General features: G+C 41.4%; 6 protein-coding genes across 6 annotated transcripts; 5 read left to right on the top strand and 1 right to left on the bottom strand.

Moving 5' to 3' along the window:
• Nucleotides 1-5,478: 5,478 nt before the first annotated feature.
• LOC118300933 (olfactory receptor 2AT4) lies at nucleotides 5,479-6,946 on the top strand. The gene is made up of 2 exons (XM_035625835.2): nucleotides 5,479-5,554; nucleotides 5,695-6,946. The coding sequence occupies exon 2, from the start codon at nucleotides 5,749-5,751 to the stop codon at nucleotides 6,706-6,708; it is 960 nt and encodes a 319-aa protein (XP_035481728.1). The 5' UTR covers nucleotides 5,479-5,554; nucleotides 5,695-5,748; the 3' UTR covers nucleotides 6,709-6,946.
• A 1,190-nt stretch (nucleotides 6,947-8,136) lies between these two features.
• Nucleotides 8,137-9,584, top strand: LOC118300423 (cytochrome c oxidase assembly factor 4 homolog, mitochondrial). The gene is made up of 2 exons (XM_035624801.1): nucleotides 8,137-8,295; nucleotides 8,904-9,584. The coding sequence occupies exon 2, from the start codon at nucleotides 8,943-8,945 to the stop codon at nucleotides 9,195-9,197; it is 255 nt and encodes an 84-aa protein (XP_035480694.1). The 5' UTR covers nucleotides 8,137-8,295; nucleotides 8,904-8,942; the 3' UTR covers nucleotides 9,198-9,584.
• A 919-nt stretch (nucleotides 9,585-10,503) lies between these two features.
• LOC118300416 (olfactory receptor 2AT4-like) lies at nucleotides 10,504-11,797 on the top strand. The gene has a single exon (XM_035624791.2). The coding sequence runs from the start codon at nucleotides 10,527-10,529 to the stop codon at nucleotides 11,499-11,501; it is 975 nt and encodes a 324-aa protein (XP_035480684.2). The 5' UTR covers nucleotides 10,504-10,526; the 3' UTR covers nucleotides 11,502-11,797.
• Nucleotides 11,798-14,485: 2,688 nt separating this feature from the next.
• On the top strand, nucleotides 14,486-16,050 carry LOC118300421 (olfactory receptor 2AT4-like). The gene has a single exon (XM_035624798.2). It carries the CDS (start codon nucleotides 14,680-14,682, stop codon nucleotides 15,643-15,645), a length of 966 nt encoding a protein of 321 aa, XP_035480691.1. The 5' UTR covers nucleotides 14,486-14,679; the 3' UTR covers nucleotides 15,646-16,050.
• Nucleotides 16,051-17,927: 1,877 nt separating this feature from the next.
• On the top strand, nucleotides 17,928-19,101 carry LOC118300418 (olfactory receptor 52K1-like). Its single transcript, XM_035624794.2, has one exon. It carries the CDS (start codon nucleotides 17,953-17,955, stop codon nucleotides 18,970-18,972), a length of 1,020 nt encoding a protein of 339 aa, XP_035480687.1. The 5' UTR covers nucleotides 17,928-17,952; the 3' UTR covers nucleotides 18,973-19,101.
• Nucleotides 19,102-21,095: 1,994 nt separating this feature from the next.
• LOC118300417 (olfactory receptor 1M1-like) lies at nucleotides 21,096-22,784 on the bottom strand. The gene has a single exon (XM_047330614.1). It carries the CDS (start codon nucleotides 22,415-22,417, stop codon nucleotides 21,434-21,436), a length of 984 nt encoding a protein of 327 aa, XP_047186570.1. The 5' UTR covers nucleotides 22,418-22,784; the 3' UTR covers nucleotides 21,096-21,433.
• Between the last annotated feature and the right edge of the window lie 600 nt (nucleotides 22,785-23,384).

Below are 23,384 nucleotides of genomic sequence, written 5' to 3'. Positions count from 1 at the left end.
GTTTGATGGTGCAAAGACTTGACAAATAGTGTCAGTTAAAAAACATTACATGCAATGATGCCAAACTGATGCAAACAGCTCCACCATTGCGTTCTGTAGGCTGCTGTGTACTGTGTGCACATGGATGCTCACTAACTTGTTGCGTCCTCCGTGGTAGTATGCCAGCTACTGCCCTCCTGTGGCAATTGCGGCCTCAAGGCAGCTGCACAAAGTCGGCCGGTGTGTGTTGTCACACAATCCCGGGTCACTATCTATTCACTTATCCCAGTGCAGTGCGCTTACAACATTGGAAAAGGTCGACTGCAGTGGAACCTGTCAATCTTGACAAAAACTAAACATGACGTCCACGCAGCAGCAGAGTCTGTTCTGTTGGCCACTGAATCAGTTTGAGATTTCGGGCCTTGTTCGAGAACACTAATGGTTCACTGCGCCATTGTACTGCTGAAAAAAAAATCTATATTTGTTTAGCAGCAAGGCTCAAAAATGCCCAGTGTTTTCCTGAACGATTCGCAGGAATGTAAGTGTGAGGGCGTTCTGCACTGTACACACCCTTTATCTGGCACTACTACACAGCAGGCTTCAGTCATTCACCAAATCACGGGATGTTAACCAAAGACAATGCATCACAGCCTTGTGTAGTTGTTGTATCAAGTGAAATATTCTACTTAATAATGAGGCTTGTTATAATAATTGTTTTACTCCACAGTCCACTCACTTATTAAATTTATGCATCAACATGACCTGAAAGAAATGAAACTGTAACTGAAACTGTATGAAACAGCAACTTGATGATTTACCACTATATACAGAAAATACTGTATGAGGCATTTTTATACTCAGCACGTCCACATGTAATGAATACTGAGATTGCCTTTATATGTCTCTTTTATAATTCTCTGCTGATGAAAACAACTGTGTCTGAGTTGACGCCAACATTAATTAAGGTCTTTCTGTACAGAAAGCATGTATAAAAAGAATTCAACAGGGAGATTAAATTATGAGTTTGCAGCAGAGGCAAACATTATGCCAGTAAGTATAGGGTCCGGTTTGTTTATTTCAGATCATTCAACATCATGCTCTGTCACACAAGAGCCATAAAAAGAGAAAGAACAAGCTGCATTATACATTACATAAATACATTACATTTTTACCTGTATTTATGCAGATGTATATGTTGTATACTAAGTATCGATGATGTGAAGATGTATTGAAGAGAAGTCCGCCGACACCGTCTTGATTGTATATAAAGGTTTATTACAAAAAGACCAGCATCGATTACAAGCACTGCAGAACTTGGAGAGTGTCCGGCCAAAATGACAACCCTCCCGACTCTTCTTGGGGGTTACCTTTATAGGTCCGTTGTTTACTTGAAAAAGGACATCTGGTTAAAGTTATATTAAGTAAGACAAGGAATTTAAAGGGGGCCATAAGGAAAGGTGAGGGGTCACCAGAAGGCCCCTAACTTGGCATTCTAAAGAAGAGATAAACACATATGCCCTTCTCATTCCGTAGATGGACGAAAAGACACTACATATATTAGTCAGAGATTTTGTTAAACCAATTTAACTGATTCAACCCCCTTGAAAACTGGCAGTATTAGGCTATTGCTGTCAATCTTAAAAGATGAGATTGATGAGCAGGACAGCTTTACGAGAATACATGTTCAGGATTTATAGTATCTTGTATATGTTTAATATTCCCATTTGGCAATTTCCAAATTTTCCATAAGAGTAACCAACTCCATGTGTAACTACCAATAATTTCGTCTGTGTTTTCTTCTGTTGCTGATGAAAACCATGTCCTTCTGTTCTTTTTAGATTATATTTTTTTTAAATGGCTAACGCGCAGCAGCAGCACGCACCACATTGTAAACGCCATAAAGTCAGTGTAGCTGCATTTAGAGGAGTCAGTGTTAAATGGTAAAGAGTGTGTTGGAGTGACATGTGTGCTGACTGCCAGGTCCCCAGAGAAAGTTAATTATAGTTTCACGTATATCAATTTCACACCGGCTCTCTGCAGTGAGTGTTTTACATCCACTGCCTTGGGTGTGAAGAGAATCATAACTCAACGTCGGGATGAGAGAAAGGCAGTTCAGGGAGATGAGGAGCAACCATACAGCGTTGACAGTGTGAGTGTAGACAGCAACAAAAGAGGTTTGTTTAAATGTTATCCTATCAGAAAACTAAAACCTGTTAAAAAGTTATTGATTTTGAATGAAACATTATATTTTGACAATGATTACATTTTGATCGATCAAGGACGTGAACCAACGGGGTCACAAAATACCTGTGCTGTAGAAGTTTGCTATCCACGCTCCTGTTGGAGCTCTCCTCCCTGCTCATATGAAAAAGGAAGCTTTCTCTTTCTTGCTTCATTTGGAGTCTTCATTAGGACCGATGTTGGGTGACAGTTGTCACCCAACAACCAACATAAATCAAAGCCAAATCTGGGCTCATGAGTTTGCTCCTGCCACCTCATTATAAGTTAGCCAAGGTCAGTCATGTAATTGGGCATACAATACAATTACGTTGCAGTGAACCCAGAAGACATTAAGGATGTCATTATTCACTGCCTTGTCTTAAATTGACTCATATTCAGTCTGACACTTTCATGAGTGACCCATTGGAATTTACAACTCACATTAATTTTGATATCAAACTAGAATTACCGTCCCATAGTTGTGTGCCTCTGCCAATCAGAGAGGTGGCAGGAAATCTATATGACCATGATATAATATATAACCTTTCGGTCATAACAAAAAAACATCATTGGACATTTACGTTAAATTGTGTCACATCAGTGAGTTCTTTTGGGCAGCACACAGTGGCCTTAGACATTGACCTTCGACCTCCAAATTCTAATTAGTTTGTTCTTGAGTCCAAGTTAACGTAAGAGGAAATCCCCTGCAGGCGTCCCGGCGCTCTGAAGACATGATAGGACTCCTGAGAGTCTCTGTAATGAGTCGCGGTTGTGGTGGCATCACCGGGGGAATGATGGTTAATGACTTTGCCCATAAACAAACAAATCCTCTACTGTTGAACCTTTCGTCTAATTAATCTCTTCCTCCATTCATCAGAAGTGGAACGGTTGAATGTCAACACATTAAAACATAAACATAATATAATTTGAAGAATATTTCACTAAACACGAACATGAAAGTTTAATGTTACTGTTTTCATAAATGTGTACCCAGTTGTTTCATGTTAAGTTTAAACATTTAAGATTCTTTTTGGGTACAAAACCCATAATTTCAATAGTTCACATGAAAAATCCTCATCATCTCACTGTGACAGTTTGTACTTTGTTAAGGATAAAAACCAATGCATCCTGCACAAACTGTACAGTGTTACATATTAAGTTGTTACACATTTACATATTTTTTATTTATTTATTCTCATTCACCTTTTTCCACTGTCAAATTAAAACAAAGATTTCAGAACAAAAGACTTTCAAGAGCATATTACTCTGTTTGTCACCATATCATTAAGATTTTAGTTGTACAATCTGTCGTAGATACACATACAGATACCTTTATGACATGGTCTTATTCATGTAACCTCATAGTCTATGAAAGTTCTGCAAATTAAGAGTTATTGACAACCAAAAAAAGAGCTGATTTAAAATGTCTCGTGACATTACATATACATTATACAGGAAGCCAAGTTATTTGACGACAAGTATTGGTGCCGATATTGATCTGCATATTGAACGAGTGATATATCAGCAATCTGAGCCGCATCCCCATTGAATACATTGACATTTCTGAATATCCATCTTCACCCTGTTTTTAACACATAACACCGGAGGGTATATTTGGTTCCTCAGCACATCACTACAAGGAGCCTTTCATATTATTGGTTGTTTAGAAACATTTTATATTTTCTGATGTTGCACAAACTTCATGGTGTCGTATGAGTCGCCAGCCCTGTCTTAGATGAATGACTTAATTTCTATGTTTCTGCAGAACATTGCCTACATGTAGCAAGTGACTGTGAACACAATCGGAAGTTTAATGGCGCCTAAAGTTCATTGTTTGTCACACTTAGCCCACTGATTATAGAAAAGTGACTTCAGAAAGGGCATCAGGGGTGTGTGGGGTGTGTGGGGGGCGGAGATTGTGGCCTTTGGAGAAGAGATGACTATAAACCACTAATGACTCATTAATATCAGTGTGTACATCCCCCGTCCCACTTCACCCCAGTTTGAATTGCAAGAGTGCAAAAAACCTCCTAATGGCTGCAGATGAGATTAATTAGGCTTAAGTCTGAACAGTTAAAGGTTTGTTTGTTACAGTCAAGGTCATTAACCAGCATCCTTTTGGTAATGACATCACAAACAAGGTTCATTAGCAGGTTCCCAGGAGTAAAAGAGGCAGCAGAGAATCCTTTTGTCTGGGGTCGCCGTGTCCCATCGAGGGAATAAAAGCTTCCTCAGGGAAAACTATCCATTTTCAATGTGATTACATTTAGTTGTTGAGTCACGTCATAAACTTCAAGGTTTATACAAAGTTTGGATTATTTATTTTTCTTTAGAAGAGGAGTTTTTGCACCAAGTGTCGATTGACACGTCGCTTAATAAATGGATTTTAAAGCAGACACCAATCTAAATGATCAGTGTTGTCTGGTGGAAATAAATGTCACTACTTGTAAAGACAAGAGCAAAAAAAATGGCCTTTGTGTTTTAATTTAAAATCAGTTTTTTAAGAAAATTATGATGCATGACTCATAGATGAAACTATGAGTGACACGATTCAAGTGTGGATGACGATATAGTTAAAGGTTATGTGATGTTAAATACCACTAGATGTCAGAATAGCACACTACACTATCATCCGCCCTTCTCGTCATGTTGTCACCAAGGTGTCGCCTGCCATACAACACAGTCAGTGAATCGTGCAAAGCCTATTGAGAGTGGCCCCTAAACACAGAACTGAACAAAACTACAGTGTACAGGAGAGCCAAAAATATAAATAAAAGAACCAGTTAGCTGTCATGCAGATTGGTATACTAGATCTGTCACACTTCATCCGCGGGTTGGTGCCCCTGACAGTGTCTGGGCCTCGTATGAGACCCCTTCGATCGGTGGACAGGTGACGGCTGTGCTTACCGTGTTTGTGTCACAAATCTGAACAGTCATGTCTTCACACTTTAAATAGCGATTGGCTTCTACATGGTTTATTACTGTATAAAAATCCTCATGACCTTTTAAATTTGGCATTATTAACACTGTGAAAGTTTGGCTGGTGAGATAATGAGTCGAGGCGCTCAGATCCACAAAAAACAATCATCAGATGTTGGTTTTTTTTATCTGCGAGATCATTTGGAAGACACTGCATCACTCTCAATGGATAATTCTTAGTAAAAGTTTAAATGCTCATTACTGTATTGGTCATCCTTGTTATTCCTAATTAGAAGGTTGAATGTTGTCTCTGGAGATGAGTAAAGGGGGTATATTTTCTACTGTACACAGGCCAGACATGCAGACAGTCGGGGACCGCTCCTGGTGTCGGCATCACATGGAGTCACACTGCGTAGAATGACTGTCAAGAAACCAGGTGCTTCAAAAAGAACATGTATTCTGTTCTGTTTGACCTCATCATATTAAAATAGAATGTTATATACGTTTGCATGTGTTTGTTTGAGGTTTGTGAATGGAGAGACGAATGCAATATAACGATGCATTGTTTTCCTCCAGTTCAGACGGGAGAGATTTTGCTGACCTCCAGCACGCAGCCTGTGGACTTCGACTATGTCTTTTCTCATGGCTGTTTCAAATGACTCTGCCATCGTTCGTCCACCGGGCTTCTACATCATCGGGTTTGAGACGTTTCCCTACATCAGTGTCTACATCATCTTTCTGGCGTTTGTCTACGTGGTTACACTGGTGTTCAATGTTCTGCTGATGTACATCGTTGCTCTTGACCACAACTTACACACGCCAAAGTTTTTGGCTGTGGTCAACCTCGCAGTAATCGATTTGTTCTTGAGCACGAGCACAATTCCGAGCATGATTAAGACGTTCCTCTTCAAGGACAACTTTGTTCCATTCAACCTATGCCTGTTACAAATGTTCGTCCACTATGTTTTTGTATCTCTGGAGTCGAATGCGCTCGCTGTACTCGCTTATGACAGGTTGACGGCGATATGTTTCCCCCTGCATCTGAACATTTTAAACACGCGACGGGTCATGTTTTGTGTTGTAGGCGCCACTTGGGTTTACAACGTGGCATTGCTCGCCTATAGCACGGCAATCATGACTCAACTGTCTTTCTGCAAATCCCTCCGAGTGTTCAGCTACTTCTGTGACTATGCGCCGGTGTTCAGACTCGCCTGTAATGACTACTCACGGCAGTGGTCTATGGCTTCAGCTTCAATCGCCTGTCTGTTGGGCCCCTTAACTTTTATTGTCTTATCCTATGTCAGCATCATTGCGACTGTGTTCAGAATGAAATCAATCAGCAGTAGGATTAAAACTCTCACCACCTGCGTTGAGCACCTCATTCTCGTTGCTGTATTTTATATTCCTTTATTCAGCATTTACTTAATTGGGCTGTTTATAGGAACCATTGATCCAGATCAGCGTGTGCTGAGCCTGTCGCTGGCCTCTTGCCTCCCCCCCTGCATCAATCCTATCATCTATTCCCTGAAAACAAAGGCGATCAAAAGCAGAGCCCTGGCACTGGTCCGGAGGATGAAAACAAACCCTTAACAACTTCCTTTTCCATCCTATATCAATGTGTGGAGGGTGCGAACACTTGTGAAACTCTCGAGACTGTGCGTTTGCGTGTGTGAGTGTGTGTCTGAGGTCAGTCTGACTCATCAGACCATAGTTCCAGACATTTGCAAAGTTAAATAAAGTCAAAATCCAAATCAAATTGAACAAATGTCTCAATTCATTTGTAACCATATATCGCTGAATTAGTTAAACACAGCTTTTACGTGGTTGAATTTGATCGCAATTGTATGATGTTTTTACATGTGATTTCTCTGGCCTCTTAACCCTCTTATCTGTTCCCAGAAGACTGGAAAAAAAATATCTTTTAATGTAGCTGATATTTGTATTCCTTTTAAATAAAACATGACATGATGAAACATAAGCTGTCGTTATTGTATACATTTGAAGTCAGTTGTATTCCTCATGAGAAAATATGTACATGACACCTTGTGATACTTACCCTTTTTAATCTATAAATATATTTTTTTAAATGCTTTTGGGGTAATAAACATTAACTTTAACAGGAAGACTTAGTTAAGTAGCTCCAAAAAAAATAGTGTGAAGTGAAATAATTAAAATCCATAATTTTATGTCCTTTATTATAATTATATGTGACCCAGTGAAGATTGACAGGTCCCTTAAGACTTAACAATGAATGCACATAAACCAGCAGTAAATTGAGTTTAAATCCTGAATGGAAGTTAATGATTAATGGCCTGTAAGGAGCCTAATATTAAAAAACAAAGCAGAAACTGTGTGTAAACATCTCATTAGCCAGAGGAAATGTGATTGCCTTGCCTTTCTCCTGTGACACTTTGAAATTAGATGTAATTTGAATGAAATGACAAGCCTCACACGAACATTCAATGTACTCATTGAGTATTTAAATTGTTTTTTATCCCTAATAGGTGCAACTGAGATTAATTAGCCTGAAGTTTACACAGTAAAGGGTTTGTTTGTGAAAGACAAGGTCAATAACCAAAATTCTCTGGTGATGGCCACGCAAATTGAGCTCATTAACTCATTTTGTTTTGGCTCACTTTGGCTTGTTAATTATAAATGCATCCTTGGGGAGCATTATGCAATAGACTGTTCAAATTAACCCCTGAACAATTTTGTTTGCAAATGTATGCAACGTACCGGCTTTAAAGTAAAAAAATAAATAAATGAAAGTAATGCTCTCTACGGTTGTTCCATTACCTCCAATGTGCTGAAGAACCATTTCTGTTTCCAAGATAACTAAATCCTAAAGATAAGAAATACTGCTTTCCCCTCAAAAGTGTGTGTGTGTGTGTGTGTGTGTGTGTGTGTGTGTGTGTGTGTGTGTGTGTGTGCACCGAATGCCAAATCGCCTGATTACTCCGGTTGTCACCATAATAATGGTTTTCGCTGGCGGAACTAATGATTTGCGTAGTTACCGGACGCCTTTTAAGGTTGCACCCTCGTCCTCTGCACAAATGTGTCCCCCGTGCTACATTTGTATCAGCACGGGTTAGGACCATAGACTGTATAGGGAAGTCCAGGTCATGAAAACTTAATTTCATTTCGACGGACGGATCCGTTCAGAGAGACAGTGATCAGGTGAGGACGAATACAACAAACATCTGCGTTGATTGTAGCTTCGATGATGTTGCGTAATGTCCGGAAGTAATGTTCGCTGCAGCTGAAAGAGCACAGCAGCCTGACACTACTATTAATAGTGTTATTATATGTACAGCACTGAAGCAACAAAAGACGTACTGGAATAAATATATAAAAATACCATATGTATAATTAATAAAGAGTACTTAGCATCTAAATGGGTAAAAGTACGGTGGCCCTGACGGTTATAAAACCGTCCCTGGCTGATTCTAAAGACGGAAGACAAGACAACGCATTGTGGTTTTTTGACCCTCAGGGCCACCGTAAACATTTGTTGATTATAGATATGAAATAGAAAAAAAACACAATCGCTGCAACAACACAAAAACAAGCTTTTCATCAACTTTGTATTTGCTAAACTTGAAAAAAAAAGACAACTGAAAAGCAATGTGGCACATAACATGTCAGCACTGAGATCAGAAGGGAGATTTCACTGATAAGAAGCCTGAACAGTAAAGTCCGGGCAGAGGTGCAGCTATAAGGTTGTGTGGTTGTTGTAAAAACTGAATTATCACTTGTGTATGTACAACATCTTGTGTTTTCCTCAGACGGCTGCCTGAATCGGCGTTGTGCGTAGAAAAAACAGAATGGCGTCCCTTACACCCCACGACCGCAGCCGGAAAGATGACGAGGACGACCCAGTCGAACAGATGATTTCCCGGACCGGCTGCGCCGAGCTTCATTACACCGTGCAAGAGTGCATGGCCGAGCACCAGGACTGGCGAGTGTGCCAGAACCAGGTCCAGACTTTCAAGGACTGCATGATGAACTTCCAAAATGCCCGGAAAGAACAGCTGATGAAGCAGCAGCGGGCAACTTCCACTGAGTCATCAACCAGCTGAACTCACCTGAACAACACACACACACATACACACACACACACACACTGGCTGGGGTGTGTTCGGTAAAAAAAAACTGCACCTAATTCAACCATTTGTGTTGAAAGTAAAATTTAAGCACTGGCATCAAATCTTGACTTTTGTTTTCAGGTGTGTGGTGTCGAACCGACCAACAACTATGTGTTGTTCAACATAAGTTCATCACAGACTTTAGAATCGGTTTATACTTTGGCTGAGAAGTAACAAGACATTTTAGTAGTTCAATTGACCAAGACATGTTCGAGATAATTAATTTTTTCAATTGTATGTCGTGTTCATTACATATCTGGGCCACTGCTGTAAAAAAGAAAATATATAATGAATAAAGAAAACATCAACAATAAAAAATTATCTGTTTTCATTTAGTGCACATTTGTTGTATCAAGTAGACACTTTCACCGATGCTTCACATGGACTTGAAGTCACCTCACGTCTCTACGGAAATTTCTAAGACAAAATTGTCAAAGACAAAGAAAATTCAACGAAAACCAACACTTTCACTCCTGGCTTGACCTCAGGCTTGAGTGTATATACTAATGACTGCGTGCTTATTCATGAATTGTCGGCTAAGTTGCCGTGTGTTTGATTTACTGTAATATATGAATGGCCTAAACCCCAAAACTTCTTCTTAGCCTACAAACTCAACACTACGGATCTTCTTGTTTGTTTATTAGCATCTCTTTTAAGACTCCAATATTCACAGTTTCACAGTTTAAATTTCCATTTCCTTGTTGAGACCTATTACATTGCACCCAACTTTATTTTATTGTACTTAAAGCAGCGTCATGGGTTGTTGAAAACTCACAAGATCATCATTCAGAACAATAACTAGATATTTATCTTGATCATGATAGAAGTTGAGTTTCTCCATGGATCAAATTAATGTTATTAATTGGGCACTACAAACCCCCCCCCCATGAGAAGGAGGTTTTATCTCTGGAGATGAATGAGGGAAAATATATGTTCTACTGTCCACGAGTCAGACACGCTGCTGCTGCTGCTGCTGCTGCTGCTGCTGCGTTCACATGCAGCATCACATAGAGCTGCTGATAAACAATCCTAAACAGAGCATCAGGTACAGTATGGAGCAGTCACACACTTTATTTTCTACTCTTACATATGTTTGAGCTTTCTGAGAATATATCTTGCATCCTACAATTTACATGTGCCGTTCAAAATGATCCATGTTGGTTTATAGCATTTTATCTACATTACAATATTCATTTGCCTGTTCTCCAGACTGAGGAGCCTTTGCACAGAGGCTGACCTGCACACAGCCGGAGGAGTTCAACTATGTCTTTTCCCAGGACTGTTTTAAACGACTCTGTCATCATTCATCCTCCAGGCTTCTACATCATCGGATTTCAGACGATTCCCTTCGTCAGTGTCTACTTCATCTTCCTGGCGCTCGTCTATGTGGTCACGGTTCTGTTCAACTGTTTGGTGATCTACGTGATTGCCTCTAATCGTTGTTTGCACACTTCGAAATTTCTGGCCGTGGTCAACCTCGCGGTGATCGATTTAATCCTGAACTCGTGCACTATTCCCAGCATGATGAAGCTATTTCTCATCAAGGACAACTTTGTTCCATTCGACCTTTGTCTCGTGCAAATGTATGTGTATTACACGTTTGTCTCATTGGAGTCATATGCACTTGCTATTCTTGCCTATGACCGGTTGATCGCAATTTGTTTCCCTTTGCGGCAAAACTCGATCAACACACTGCAAAACATGTCTTGTATTGTCGGCCTGACTTGGTCCTTTGCTCTGGGAGTGACAGCGTTTACAACAGGTATAATGACTCGACTGTCTTTTTGCAAATCCGTCACAGTCTTCAGTTATTTCTGTGACTATGCGCCTGTGTTTCGACTCGCCTGTAACGACTACACGATGCAGTGGTCTGCAGCTTCTGTTCTCACCATTTTGATTATTGTTGGACCATTTACTTTTATTCTTCTGTCTTATGTCAGCATCCTGGCCACAGTGTTCAGGATGAAGTCACTGGACAATCGCTCGAAAGCTTTGGCCACGTGTGTGGAACACGTCATTCTTGTCGCTGTATTTTACATTCCTCTTCTCGTCATTTTCACGATTGGATTCTATCTGGGAGTCATTGACCCGGACCAGCGTGTGCTGAGCCTGTCGCTGGCCTCCTGCGTCCCACCCTGCGTCAATCCTATTGTGTATTCATTAACAACTAAAGAGATAAAAATCAGAACCCTGGCACTGGTCAGAAAAGGCGAGAGGGTCCGAAAAACACAGCAATAACTGTTATCATCTTATAATCTATGTCAACAGAAAGGGGCCAAATGCTACTGTACAATTATTAATCATCTTTTATTATGATTGAATTAAAGTTGTGTCATATACACCAATCCCCTTGGCTGTGGTGAGTCAACTGATGACTCAAAGCCTTGTATTTGGTTCATGTGAATAACTGATGACAATGATAATTTAACAGGTTATTTTAAGCACCTTCATGTGACGTCTGGCTGTAGCTGTTTGCCATATGGTGTTATGTTTTGCCATGTATCGGACTTCCCACAGACATTGTTATTCATCGTAAATGTGATAAAACTGTCAATAAAACGTCATCATATCAAAAGAATCACCTACATTAATACTTCACACACCCTATGTGCTCTGGCCACTTTGGTCAGGGTTCTCTTATACAAAAGTGTATGGTTGGTTATGTAACTAATTAAATTATCTCGAAGTAGCTGACTGAGAAAGTAACATGACAGAATAGGGAAGCTCCACTGGGGACCCCAGTGTGTGTGTGTGTGTGTGTTTGTGTGCGCACACCTTGGACTTTCAAAGCCTTCATTGCGTGACTTTCCAGAGTTCACAGAAAGTACAAACAGTTCCTCTGCAGGCTAGACAGCCTGCTTAGGACCTTGCATGATATCTCATTTGATATAAGAAATTTAGGCGGAATCAGATTTCAGAAAGAACATGACCATGCTATTGAAGATGAGATTCACTAATCCACACTATAGCACACAATAACAACCCAGACATTTTATTTTTCGTATTGCATTCTAACAACATCAATGGTCATGATATTTATCGACTTTATAAATGGTGAATGTTAATGTAAGACCTCCACGAAGGAAGTTGGTAAAGTCAAAAGTTCAAATCTACCGGCCTTTCTCTGGCTGCCTTCGGTACGTAAGTGAACTGTGAGTTTAATGAAAGCTCCACAAAAACACTTCCACCTGTTCCCCTCAAGTTTTTAATTGCTTTTGTCTGTCAAAAGGTGCAACTGAGATCAATTAGCCTGAAGTTTGAGCAGTAAAAAGCTTGATTTGTTCCAGACGAGGTCATTAACCACAATTCTCTGGTGATGGAATCATATCTTGGGCTCATTAGAAGCATTTTTTTATTCTTGGTTCACAGTGGCCTGTTTAATGATACATCCATCCTCAGGGAACATTATGCAATAGACAAGTGTGTTGCACTGTTTGCTATGGAGGAGTATTAAAGCCAGTCATAAGAAGAAGAAAAAAAGGGGGAAGATTTTTACATTTTTTAAACATTTCAAGAAGAAAGTCGAAATGTCGAGAATTAAGTCGAAAATTGTGACCCGGAAGCATTTCTCAGCAGCACCAAACAACCGGATGTTGATGTTTTGTTAGCCAGTTTGCTAAGTTAACGCTAGCTGCTAACCAAGATGTAAAGTTGTGATATTATTATTGACAGGTTGAATCTGAAAGAAACGATGCGGTTACAACGGGTGTTTGCACGTGAACGTCAACGTGCGTCCTGACACGATAACGTTCAAATGCAAACAACCGTTAATGAATTTTGAGAGGGCGCGCAGTTAGCGACGCTAGCGTAGCTTTGCTAACGTAAATTAACGTGGATGTCTGAAAGCTGAACTGGTACCACAACACACTCGTTTAGGGCCATTTCGACTTTAATCTCGACATTTCGACTTTAATCTCGACAATTCCAATTTATTCTCGACATTTCAACTTTAATCTCGACACTTCGAATTTATTCTCGACATTTCGACTTTAATCTCGACATTTCGACTTCAATCTCGACATTTCGACTTTAATCTCGACATTTCAAATTTATTCTCGACATTTCAACTTTAATTTCGACATTTTGACTTTAATCTCGACATTTTGACTTTAATCTCGACATTTTGACTTTAATCTCGACATTTCGACTTTAATCTCGACATTTCAAATTTAATCTCGACACTTCTAATTTATTCTCGACATTTCAACTTTAATTTCGACATCTTGACTTTAATCTCGTCATTTCGATTTTAATCTCGTCATTTCGATTTTAATCTCGATTTTTCAAAATTATTTTCGACATTCCGACTTTTATCTCGACATTTCGACTTTAATCTCGACATTTCGACTACATTTAAAAAAATCTTCCCCCTCATTAATAAAAAAGGAAAATCTTCCCCCCTCATTTTTCTTCTCCTTATGCCTGGACCTTAAACTCTTCCGTAGTTTACAATGTGAACACAAAGTTCTCAAAATGTGTGTTGAGCACTTACAGTTTTATATAATGCCTTATTAACGTGCTGGAAGAGTAAATTTAGATGTGTAAACATCATAATTTTTCAGGTGACCAAGCAGAAGAGAAACTGTGGACCGTCCTGATTTCAGAGAGGTCATTCTCAACAGGTCGGGCCGGGACAGTTCTCTCGCCTCAGGGGCAAAGTTGAGCAAGTATTCATGAATGTCGGCTCAGTTACTGTGGGGTTTGATTTACTGTGACATATGAACGGCCATCAGTTGGGCCCCTAAACCCCAAAACTTCTTCATCTTCTTTGCCGTTTATTTGCATCTCTTGTAGCTCCAAGACTCCAATATTCACAGTTTCACGGATTCAATTTCCATTTCCTTGTTGAGACCTATTACATTGCACCCAACTTGTACTTTATTTTCATAAAGTTGCATGTTTGTTTGTTTTTTAAAGCAGCGTCATGGGATGTGTCAACTCACAAGATCGTCATTCAGAACAATAATTAGATGTTTATTTTGGTCACAATAGAAGTTCAGTCTCTCCATGGATCAAATTAATGTGATTAATTGGACACTGCAAAATTTCTCTCTGTATGAGAAGGAAGTTTTATCTCTGGAGATGAGTGAGGGAAAATATATGTTCTACTGTCCACGAGTCAGACACGCTGCTGCTGCTGCGTTCACATGCAGCATCACATAGAGCTGCTGATAAACAATCCAAAACAGAGCATCAGGTACAGTATGGAGCAGTCACACTTTATTTTCTACTCTTACATATGTTTGAGCTTTCTGAGAATATATCTTGCATCCTACAATTTACATGTGCCGTTTAAAATGATCCACGTTGGTTTATAGCATTTTATCTACCATACAATATTCATTTGCCTGTTCTCCAGACTGAGGAGCCTTTGCACAGAGGCTGACCTCCTGCACACAGCCGGAGGAGTTCAACTATGTCTTTTCCCAGGACTGTTTTAAACGACTCTGTCATCATTCATCCTCCAGGCTTCTACATCATCGGATTTCAGACGATTCCCTTCGTCAGTGTCTACTTCATCTTCCTGGCGCTCGTCTATGTGGTCACGGTTCTGTTCAACTGTTTGGTGATCTACGTGATTGCCTCTAATCGTTGTTTGCACACGCCGAAATTTCTGGCCGTGGTCAACCTCGCGGTGATCGATTTAATCCTGAGCTCGTGCACTATTCCCAGCATGATTAAGATATTTCTCATCAAGGACAACTTTGTTCCATTCGACCTTTGTCTCGTGCAAATGTATGTGTATTACACGTTTGTCTCATTGGAGTCATATGCACTTGCTATTCTTGCCTATGACCGGTTGATCGCAATTTGTTTCCCTCTGCGGCAAAACTCGATCAACACACTGCAAAACATGTCTTGTATTGTCGGCCTGACTTGGTCCTTTGCTCTGGGAGTGACAGCGTTTACAACAGGTATAATGACTCGACTGTCTTTTTGCAAATCCGTCACAGTCTTCAGTTATTTCTGTGACTATGCGCCTGTGTTTCGACTCGCCTGTAACGACTACACGATGCAGTGGTCTGCAGCTTCTGTTCTCACCATTTTGATTCTTGTTGTACCTTTTGCTTTCATTCTCCTGTCTTATGTCAGCATCCTGGCCACAGTGTTCAGGATGAAGTCACTGGACAGTCGTTGGAAAGCTTTGGCCACGTGTGTGGAACACGTCATTCTTGTCACTGTATTTTACATTCCTATCATTACCATTTTCACCATTGGATTCTATCTGGGAGTCATTGACCCGGACCAGCGTGTGCTGAGCCTGTCGCTGGCCTCCTGCGTCCCACCCTGCGTCAATCCTATTGTGTATTCATTGAAAACTAAAGAGATCAAAATCAGAGCCCTGGCACTGGTCCGAAAAAAAAAGTCTGCACACAACTAAAAGGCGAGAGGGTCCGAAAAACACAGCAATAACTGTTATCATCTTATAATCTATGCCAACAGAAAGGGGCCAAATGCTCTGATTGACAGTGAGGTCATCAGTGTAGAGAAGACTGTGAACAGGGCACCGTGCTGCAAACGGCACGATTATTAATCATCTTTTATTATGATTTAATTAAAGTTGCACTTGTGTCATATATACCAATACCTTTGGCTGTGGTGAGTAAACCGATGACTCGAGGCTTTGTATTTGGTTAAGAATAATAACTGAAGATAATGATAATTTAACACCTTACTTTAATCACCTTTATGTGACGTCTGGCTGTAGCTGTCTTCCATATGGTGTTATGTTTTCCCATGTATCTGACTTCTTATTGACATTATTACTCATCGTAAATGTGATAAAACTGTGAATAAAACATCATCCTGTCAAAAACATTGAAACACTTTGTCCTTCAGTAATACTTCACACACCCTATGTGCTCTGGCCACTTTGTTTCGGGGTTCTCTTGTACAACAGTGTGTGCTTGGTGATGCAAGTAGCTGACTGAGAAAGTAACATGACAGAATAGGGAAGCTCCACCCGGCCCCCTTGAAACCCCAGTGCCGGAGACCCACCCTACCTGGCCACTCCTAGCTGATGTTGGGCGAGAGGCGGGCTTCCCCCCGGACAGTTGATCACAGGGCCGACACCCCGAGACAAACATGCTCACATTCACACCTGCGAGTCTCCAAGTGACCAAACCTGCACGTTTTAGGACTGTGGGAGGTTTCAGAGAACCCAGAAAGAAAGAAAAAACACACGGACAAACATGCAAACTCATCACAGAACAGGTTTTAAAGAATCTGTAACTTAAAGATGTAACTGCTATGATTTTAATGTGTTAGAGTATCACATTTCTTATTAAACAGCTGCAGAGGGCCTGTGGGTTGTGATGCAAAAACCAGTGTTTTCCCATGAACATGAAACACAAAGTGAGTGAACTGTTAGAGAAATCTTTCATTTATTTATGTATGACTCACGTCTTATTGAGCAGAACATAACAACCAACATTTTTAATGAAATAAGAACTGTCAATTTGACTCTACTCTTCAAGTTGTAGTCTAACAATATCCATGGTCATGATATATATCGACTTTATAAATGGTGAAGGCTGTTGTAAGACCTCCACGAAGGAAGTCGGTAAAGTCAAAAGTTCACTTCCACCTGTTCCCCTCAAGTTTTTAATTGCTTTTGTTTGTCAAAAGGTGCAACTGAGATCAATTAGCCTGAAGTTTGAACAGTAAAAAGCTTGATTTGTTCCAGACGAGGTCATTAAACACAATTCTCTGGAGACGGAATCATATCTTGGGCTCATTAGAAGCATTTTTTCTTTATTCTTGGCTCGCAGTGGCCTGTTTAATGATACATCCATCCTCAGGGAACATTATGCAATAGCATAGACAAGTGTGTTGCACTGTTCACTATGTGCACACCAAGTTCTCAAAATGTGTGTTGAGCACTTACAGTTTCAGACAGTGCCTTATTAATGTGTTGGAAGAGTCAATTTAGATGTGTCCGAGCAGAAGAGAGAAACCTGTGGACCGTCCTGACTTCAGAGAGGTCCGGACCGGACCACATGCGTTTGATCATGAAAGTCTCTCTGAAGAATAAAAAAAGAAAAAGCGTCTCAGGCAAAGTCAGGAATCAAAGCTGCTCAGTTACGCGTCTCTACATTACATGAGGTGAGGTCATGGAGGTGCGTCGGAGGGTGCACGAGACCGTTCAACTCAGTTATTACAGGGGGGCAAAGGTCACCGGCACAGTCGCTACAGCAAGTAACTTTTGCTTCTGATGGGATCACACTGTACAACAACCCATCGAGAGAGGCGAGATGATCAAACTCAACACAATTCAGACACAATCAGATGTGGGCTCCGAGTGCACATCACGTTGAATCAGAGGCCGAGCTCCAGCCCCTCTCCCTGTGGATCCAATTAAACATGCTCCGACCGTCCACCGTTTCAGCAGGTAAGCGGCATTCTCTGGGGATTGACGAGGAGAGTATATCTTCTGATGTCAAAGAGTGAGACGTGCAGCCCTCTGCACACCGCTGCTGGAGGCTGCATCACTCGTGTGGGGGGGGGGGGGGGGTGTTGATGTTAACCGGAACTCAGGTGAAGCTTCGGTGGTTTGAACTTAGCGAGCGTGTGGTCTGCACATTGTTCGATTGTAAACTGATGCAAATGCTTTGCAGGGTCCACGTGTGTGATGTGATGCGATCTCCCTCTTTGTCAGGTTGAACACGGAGGCTGTGGAGTTCAAACCATGTCTTCGCCTGGGACTGTGTCGAACGACTCTGCCATCGTTCACCCTGCCGGCTTCTACATCATCGGATTCCAGACGTTCCCCTTCGTCAGTGTCTACTTCGTCTTCCTGGCGCTCGTCTATGTGGTCACGGTGCTCTTCAACTGCCTGCTGATCTACGTGATTGCCTTCAACCGTTGCCTGCACACTCCCAAGTATCTGGCCGTGGTCAACCTCGCGGTGATCGACGTGATCCTCAACTCGTGCACCATTCCCAGCATGATGAAGATGTTTCTCGTGAAGGACAATTTCATTCCGTTCAACTTGTGCTTGGTGCAAATGTTTTTCTACTATGCTTTTGGGACCTTGGAGTCATATGCGCTTGCTATTCTTGCCTACGACCGGCTGATCGCAATATGTTTCCCCCTGCGTCAGAACTCCATCAACACGCTGCAACACATGTCTTGTATTGTCGGCGTGACCTGGTCCATTGCTCTGGGAATCATCACGTTTGCAACGGCTATTATGACTCGACTGTCTTTCTGCAGGTCCGTCACAGTCTTCAGTTATTTCTGCGACTATGCGCCCGTGTTTCGACTCGCCTGTAACGACTACACGATGCAGTGGTCTGTGGCCTCTTTTCTTACAATGTTGCTCCTTGCTGGACCATTTGCTTTCATTCTCCTGTCTTATGTCAGCATCCTGGCCACAGTGTTCAGGATGAAGTCACTGGACAGTCGCTCGAAAGCTTTGGGCACTTGTGTTGAGCACATCGTCCTCGTCGCTGTATTTTACATTCCCCTCATTACCATTTTCACGATAGGCTTCTATCTGCGACTCATCGACGCAGACCAGCGCGTGCTGAGCCTGTCGCTGGCCTCCTGCCTCCCGCCCTGCGTCAATCCCATTGTGTATTCACTGAAAACCAAACAGATCAAAAACGTGGGCCTGGCACTGGTCAGAAAAAGCAACATTGGCAGGGAGCAGCGTAAGAGCGAACCTCAGAGAGTCGTTCACATGAGAGAAAAAGGGACTCCCTGAATGTTTCTGTAGAGGGAAGAGCTGGGGGGAAAAAAATTCAAGGAAATCCAGAGTTTAATACTTTATCCTCAGCTTTCTCTATGTTTTTAGACACTTCCACTAGTTCAGAATAAAATGACCCGACCGTAAAAAAAAAAGGGCCAAACTTAAAATATGAAAAAAAAAAAATCCTTTACAGGTCGTTTTTATTTCTTAACTCTTGAAAGAAGTTTCATGCAGCAAATGTACTTTTAACGTCTGTGTGCTGTTTCTTCTCAAAGGTTATGTTCTCGCCTCATCATGCATAAATGGCAGCAGCAAATCAGTTTCCCCTGTTTCTGTTTCAGCCACGTTCACAAGGTCGACTGTCCAACATCCATAGGAAACAAGAGGAAACACCGGTGCCGATGGAGCAGCACGTCACGTGTCCACACACTGTTTCGACTGACAGTGACTGATCTGAATCATATCTGAGCCATGAGTCAGAGAAACAAATAAGTCTTGAGGCGACTTCTAACATTATGAATTTGCAGCACCAATCGGTTCATGTTTGAACTTGTCATTTGAATGTGACACGGGTCAGTTTGCAAGTGGAAAGTGACTTTCAAATGACTCGCAGCTTCACAAAAACAAATAAAAAAGTACAACGCCCCCCTATATTTTCTCACACATTGATTTCCTCCAGATTAATAAGGATGACGTCTGAAGAGCTCAAGGGTTGTTTGTTGATTTTAAATTCATTAGCAACCTACATTCTGATCGCGGCATCGCAAATGGGTAGTTTCAGCATTTTTGTTCTGACTCACCGTGGAAAAAATATATATGGAATAAAAACTCTGTGGTCATTATATTGCACTGTTCACTCTCCACAATCAAAGTTCACTTTGGTAGTTTTATACTGTGCCTCGTGAAAAACATATGATTCATACAGTATGCACGAGTTGAATTTCACACGGCCTCAGTGGTCAATCTGTAGACACTCGTTGGACGCGCTAAAGTTACGCCCTGATGAATACATGTGGTACCATTTACTTTATGGCAAAAAGATATCTCATATACACGTTACATACGTGCACTGCTATTAGACTTTTGAATGCATGATTGTTGAAGAGCCTGTTAAGGAAAATGGTTCCACGGGTCTTCACGTCCCTCTGAAAATGAAATGAGCAGACGAACGTTAACAGAGTTTTCTGTTTACACTTATTTTGTGTAATTTGATGTCAGGTGTGGAAAATCGAAAAGAAATTACCATATTTTTAACATGGTACAAATCACCATATTCCTATAAGATGAGATAAGATGTACCTTTTATTGATGCCCCGCAGGGGAAATTCAAATTTGACACAGCAGCATATGAGTGTAACAGCACAGCGGAGATGTAATAATGAAAAAGAAACAAGTAAAATAAGATGAAATAAAAATACTATGCAATAACAATAACAAACACTATGAATATACGTTTTCCTGAGTTTTGACTGTCTGCTGTACAGTATAGGTCAAATCAAAACATTTTAAAAGTTGAATTGATATGGTATTGGAATATATATTTATATGCCGTACACATAGCCAAGCATATTTACAGTTACATATTTTACATGTTTTTGAGAACAGTGTCACAAGATGTACAACGGTAGATAGTTAATATATGATAATATCTATCACATCAATTTTTCCTGTACTCTTATAACCTCATATGATAATGATTATTATGACACTACACTTTCATCTAACTGCAATGCTGGACACAGAGATTACAGAGGTATTATGATGAGTGACTGCCCTCTAGTGGGTTTATGTGCATAGTGCAAACTGCACCGTGAGTGGCAGTCACTCTGTGACAGCAGCACATGGTCTTCTACTGTAGTTTTTAAAAAAAAATTACAGATTGTTATCACTACTGGGAAATATGTTTTGCACAAATATGTCTTAAAATCAAGCAATAAGAAAACTGATAGTGTAAGATCCCGTATATTCTCACTGCTGTCAGATGCCCTGGTTAGAGATGAAGTGCTCACACATATACATCAAACATATATATATTTATATTTATATATATATATAAATATATATATGCACATGACACAGTCGACAAGCTTTCATTCTGATATCATGAAGATGAAGCAGTTACAAATCAGTTGCATGTACAGAACTTGAGCCTCTCTAGTTTTCAGAGTTGCTCTGATTGTGAACTCTGTTCCCAAGAAAATGACGGCAACGTTCGCTGAGACCAGCACTTGAAAAATATCATCGATTGTTGTTGAAAAATCTGATGGTTTATTGACCAGTGTGTTCTAAATTCAAGTTGATTCAACCATACTTCATGTCTCTGTATGAGACATGTCGTGTACAATTTCCAGAGCTGTGCAGTGATCTCTTTCTAAGCTCTTCCATTTTACTTTCTAACCTTTTAATATATTTTGCAGTTGCTGGCTAGGCTGTCTTTTACCGCAGTAAAACACCGAATTATGCAACTGTGACGCACTCAGATTTTGGACGAGGCGATGTTGCCGAGCCTGTTTCTCTTGTAAAGTTTCCTGATGGAGACCAGCACTTCCTCGGACTTCAACGAGTACACGATGGGATTGAGCAACTGCGGTATGGTTTGTGCCAGAGAGGAGTTGATGATCCTGGCGTTGGGGTGGATGTAGGAGACCACTGCGGCTATGTTGTTGCCCAGAGTCGGCAGGAAGAAAATGGCCACGATGATCAGGTGAGAAGTACAAGTTCTCAGTGCTTTGAGCCGCTCGTCTGCGGACGCAATCCTGCTCAGGGCAACGGAAATGCAGACGTACGTGAGCACTATCAATATCAGGGGGAGGCAGATTGCTATGACGAAGCCAATGTACGCTATTATGTTATTTATGGACGTGTCATTGCAGGCCAGGCGATACACAGGGCCGTGATCGCAGAAAAAGCTTTGCACCGCCACGGAGCCACAGAAGGAGAGGCGGTCGACGAGGCCGACAGAAGTCGCGATGAAGCTCAGTAAAAAAGCCCACAGGAACAGCAGCAGTGCGGCGACGGCCGGCTTCGTCACAACCCTGTGGTACCGCAGGGGGAAGCAGATCGCCACGAATCGGTCGTAGGCCATCGTGACAAGTGTCCACGACTGCACGGAAAAGAAGAGCAGCACAAAGAACATGTCACTCAAGCAGGCCTCGTACACGACCGATCTGCGCTCGAACAGAAACGTGTCCAGGACCTGCGGGACGAGCGCGGTGCTGCCACACAGGTCGGTCAGGGCCAGGTTGAACACAATCATGTATTTGGGCGTATGGAGAGACCGCACCAGGCAGATGGCGGCGAGCAGGACGCCGTTCCCCAGAACAGTGATGACGTAGACGAAGCACAGGAAGACGTAGTAATACTTCGCATGGGGGACGCTGGAAAACCCACTGAGATAGAAGTTCGCAGGGCGCACGAAGGTGCCGTTGAACGCGGCGGCGGCTTTCTCCTCTGGGCCCATGGTGAACGCCGCCTTCCCCCTAGATGCGAGGAGAGAAAGTCAGAGGGCAGATAATGAAGGAGCACGCGGCTGCTCGACAGGAACCGCGGCACGACGGACTCACCTTGGACTGTACGTGCAGTAAGCGTGCAGTGCACTGAAGGGAGCTGTCTGTGAGAGGACTGACATGTATAGTTGAGCTCTTCAGCCCCGCGGGGCAGAAGGTGTCACGTGTTCATGGATCGGACTCTGATTCACTTCAGTGTGCAACTGTCTCGTAGGTTCTGTGATCAATGCGCTGATGCAATCCACTAAGTTATGATATATATATATATTGACCGTACAGATTGAGTAGAGGAACAGGACCACGTTGCATGATAAGCCAGAATTAGCCATGTCGAAAAGAAATCAAAAGGATTATTTTAAGAAAATTTCGTTTTTTTTGTGAACTCTTTGAAAACAAAGGGTGTGATTGAAATTTAAAGTCTGTGAAAATTGGGGGATCGTTGTTTGGCTTGCAGATAAACGAGACGAGGAAAGAGAAACGTGACCTCATCCTGAAGCGGTAGACTACATTCACAAAGCACTAGATGGTGCAACACTCGCAGAACCACAGACTCGTCAGGGTTTGACTGTCAGCCTGACAAATGTGATGCAACCTGCATGGATTTCTGTTTTTTATTTTTATTTTTTGTGTAGTATGATTTTTTTTTGTGTGTAATATGAATTTTCAACGTTACATCTCCACTTTAGCCTGAATCAGATTTCCCTCAGACAGTGATCTGCCATTAAGGTTCACTCATCAAGCATGTTCGGATACGCTGAGGAACGATGAAATGTTTTCTTTAAAGATCTGATTTTTAAAATTTTATTTATCCTTTCTTTTACCAGAAAGGTCCCATTGTGAAACAAGATATCAAGATGGCAGCAAATTAAATAAAAAAGTTTCACACACAGATACAAACAAAGACAGATGACACATAATAAA

This window comes from Scophthalmus maximus, chromosome 2 (genome assembly GCF_022379125.1).
Source record: "Scophthalmus maximus strain ysfricsl-2021 chromosome 2, ASM2237912v1, whole genome shotgun sequence".
In the NCBI taxonomy this organism is placed as follows: domain Eukaryota; kingdom Metazoa; phylum Chordata; class Actinopteri; order Pleuronectiformes; family Scophthalmidae; genus Scophthalmus; species Scophthalmus maximus.
Note: the sequence above shows the minus strand (reverse complement) of the source record. Positions and strands in the feature narration are given on the sequence as shown.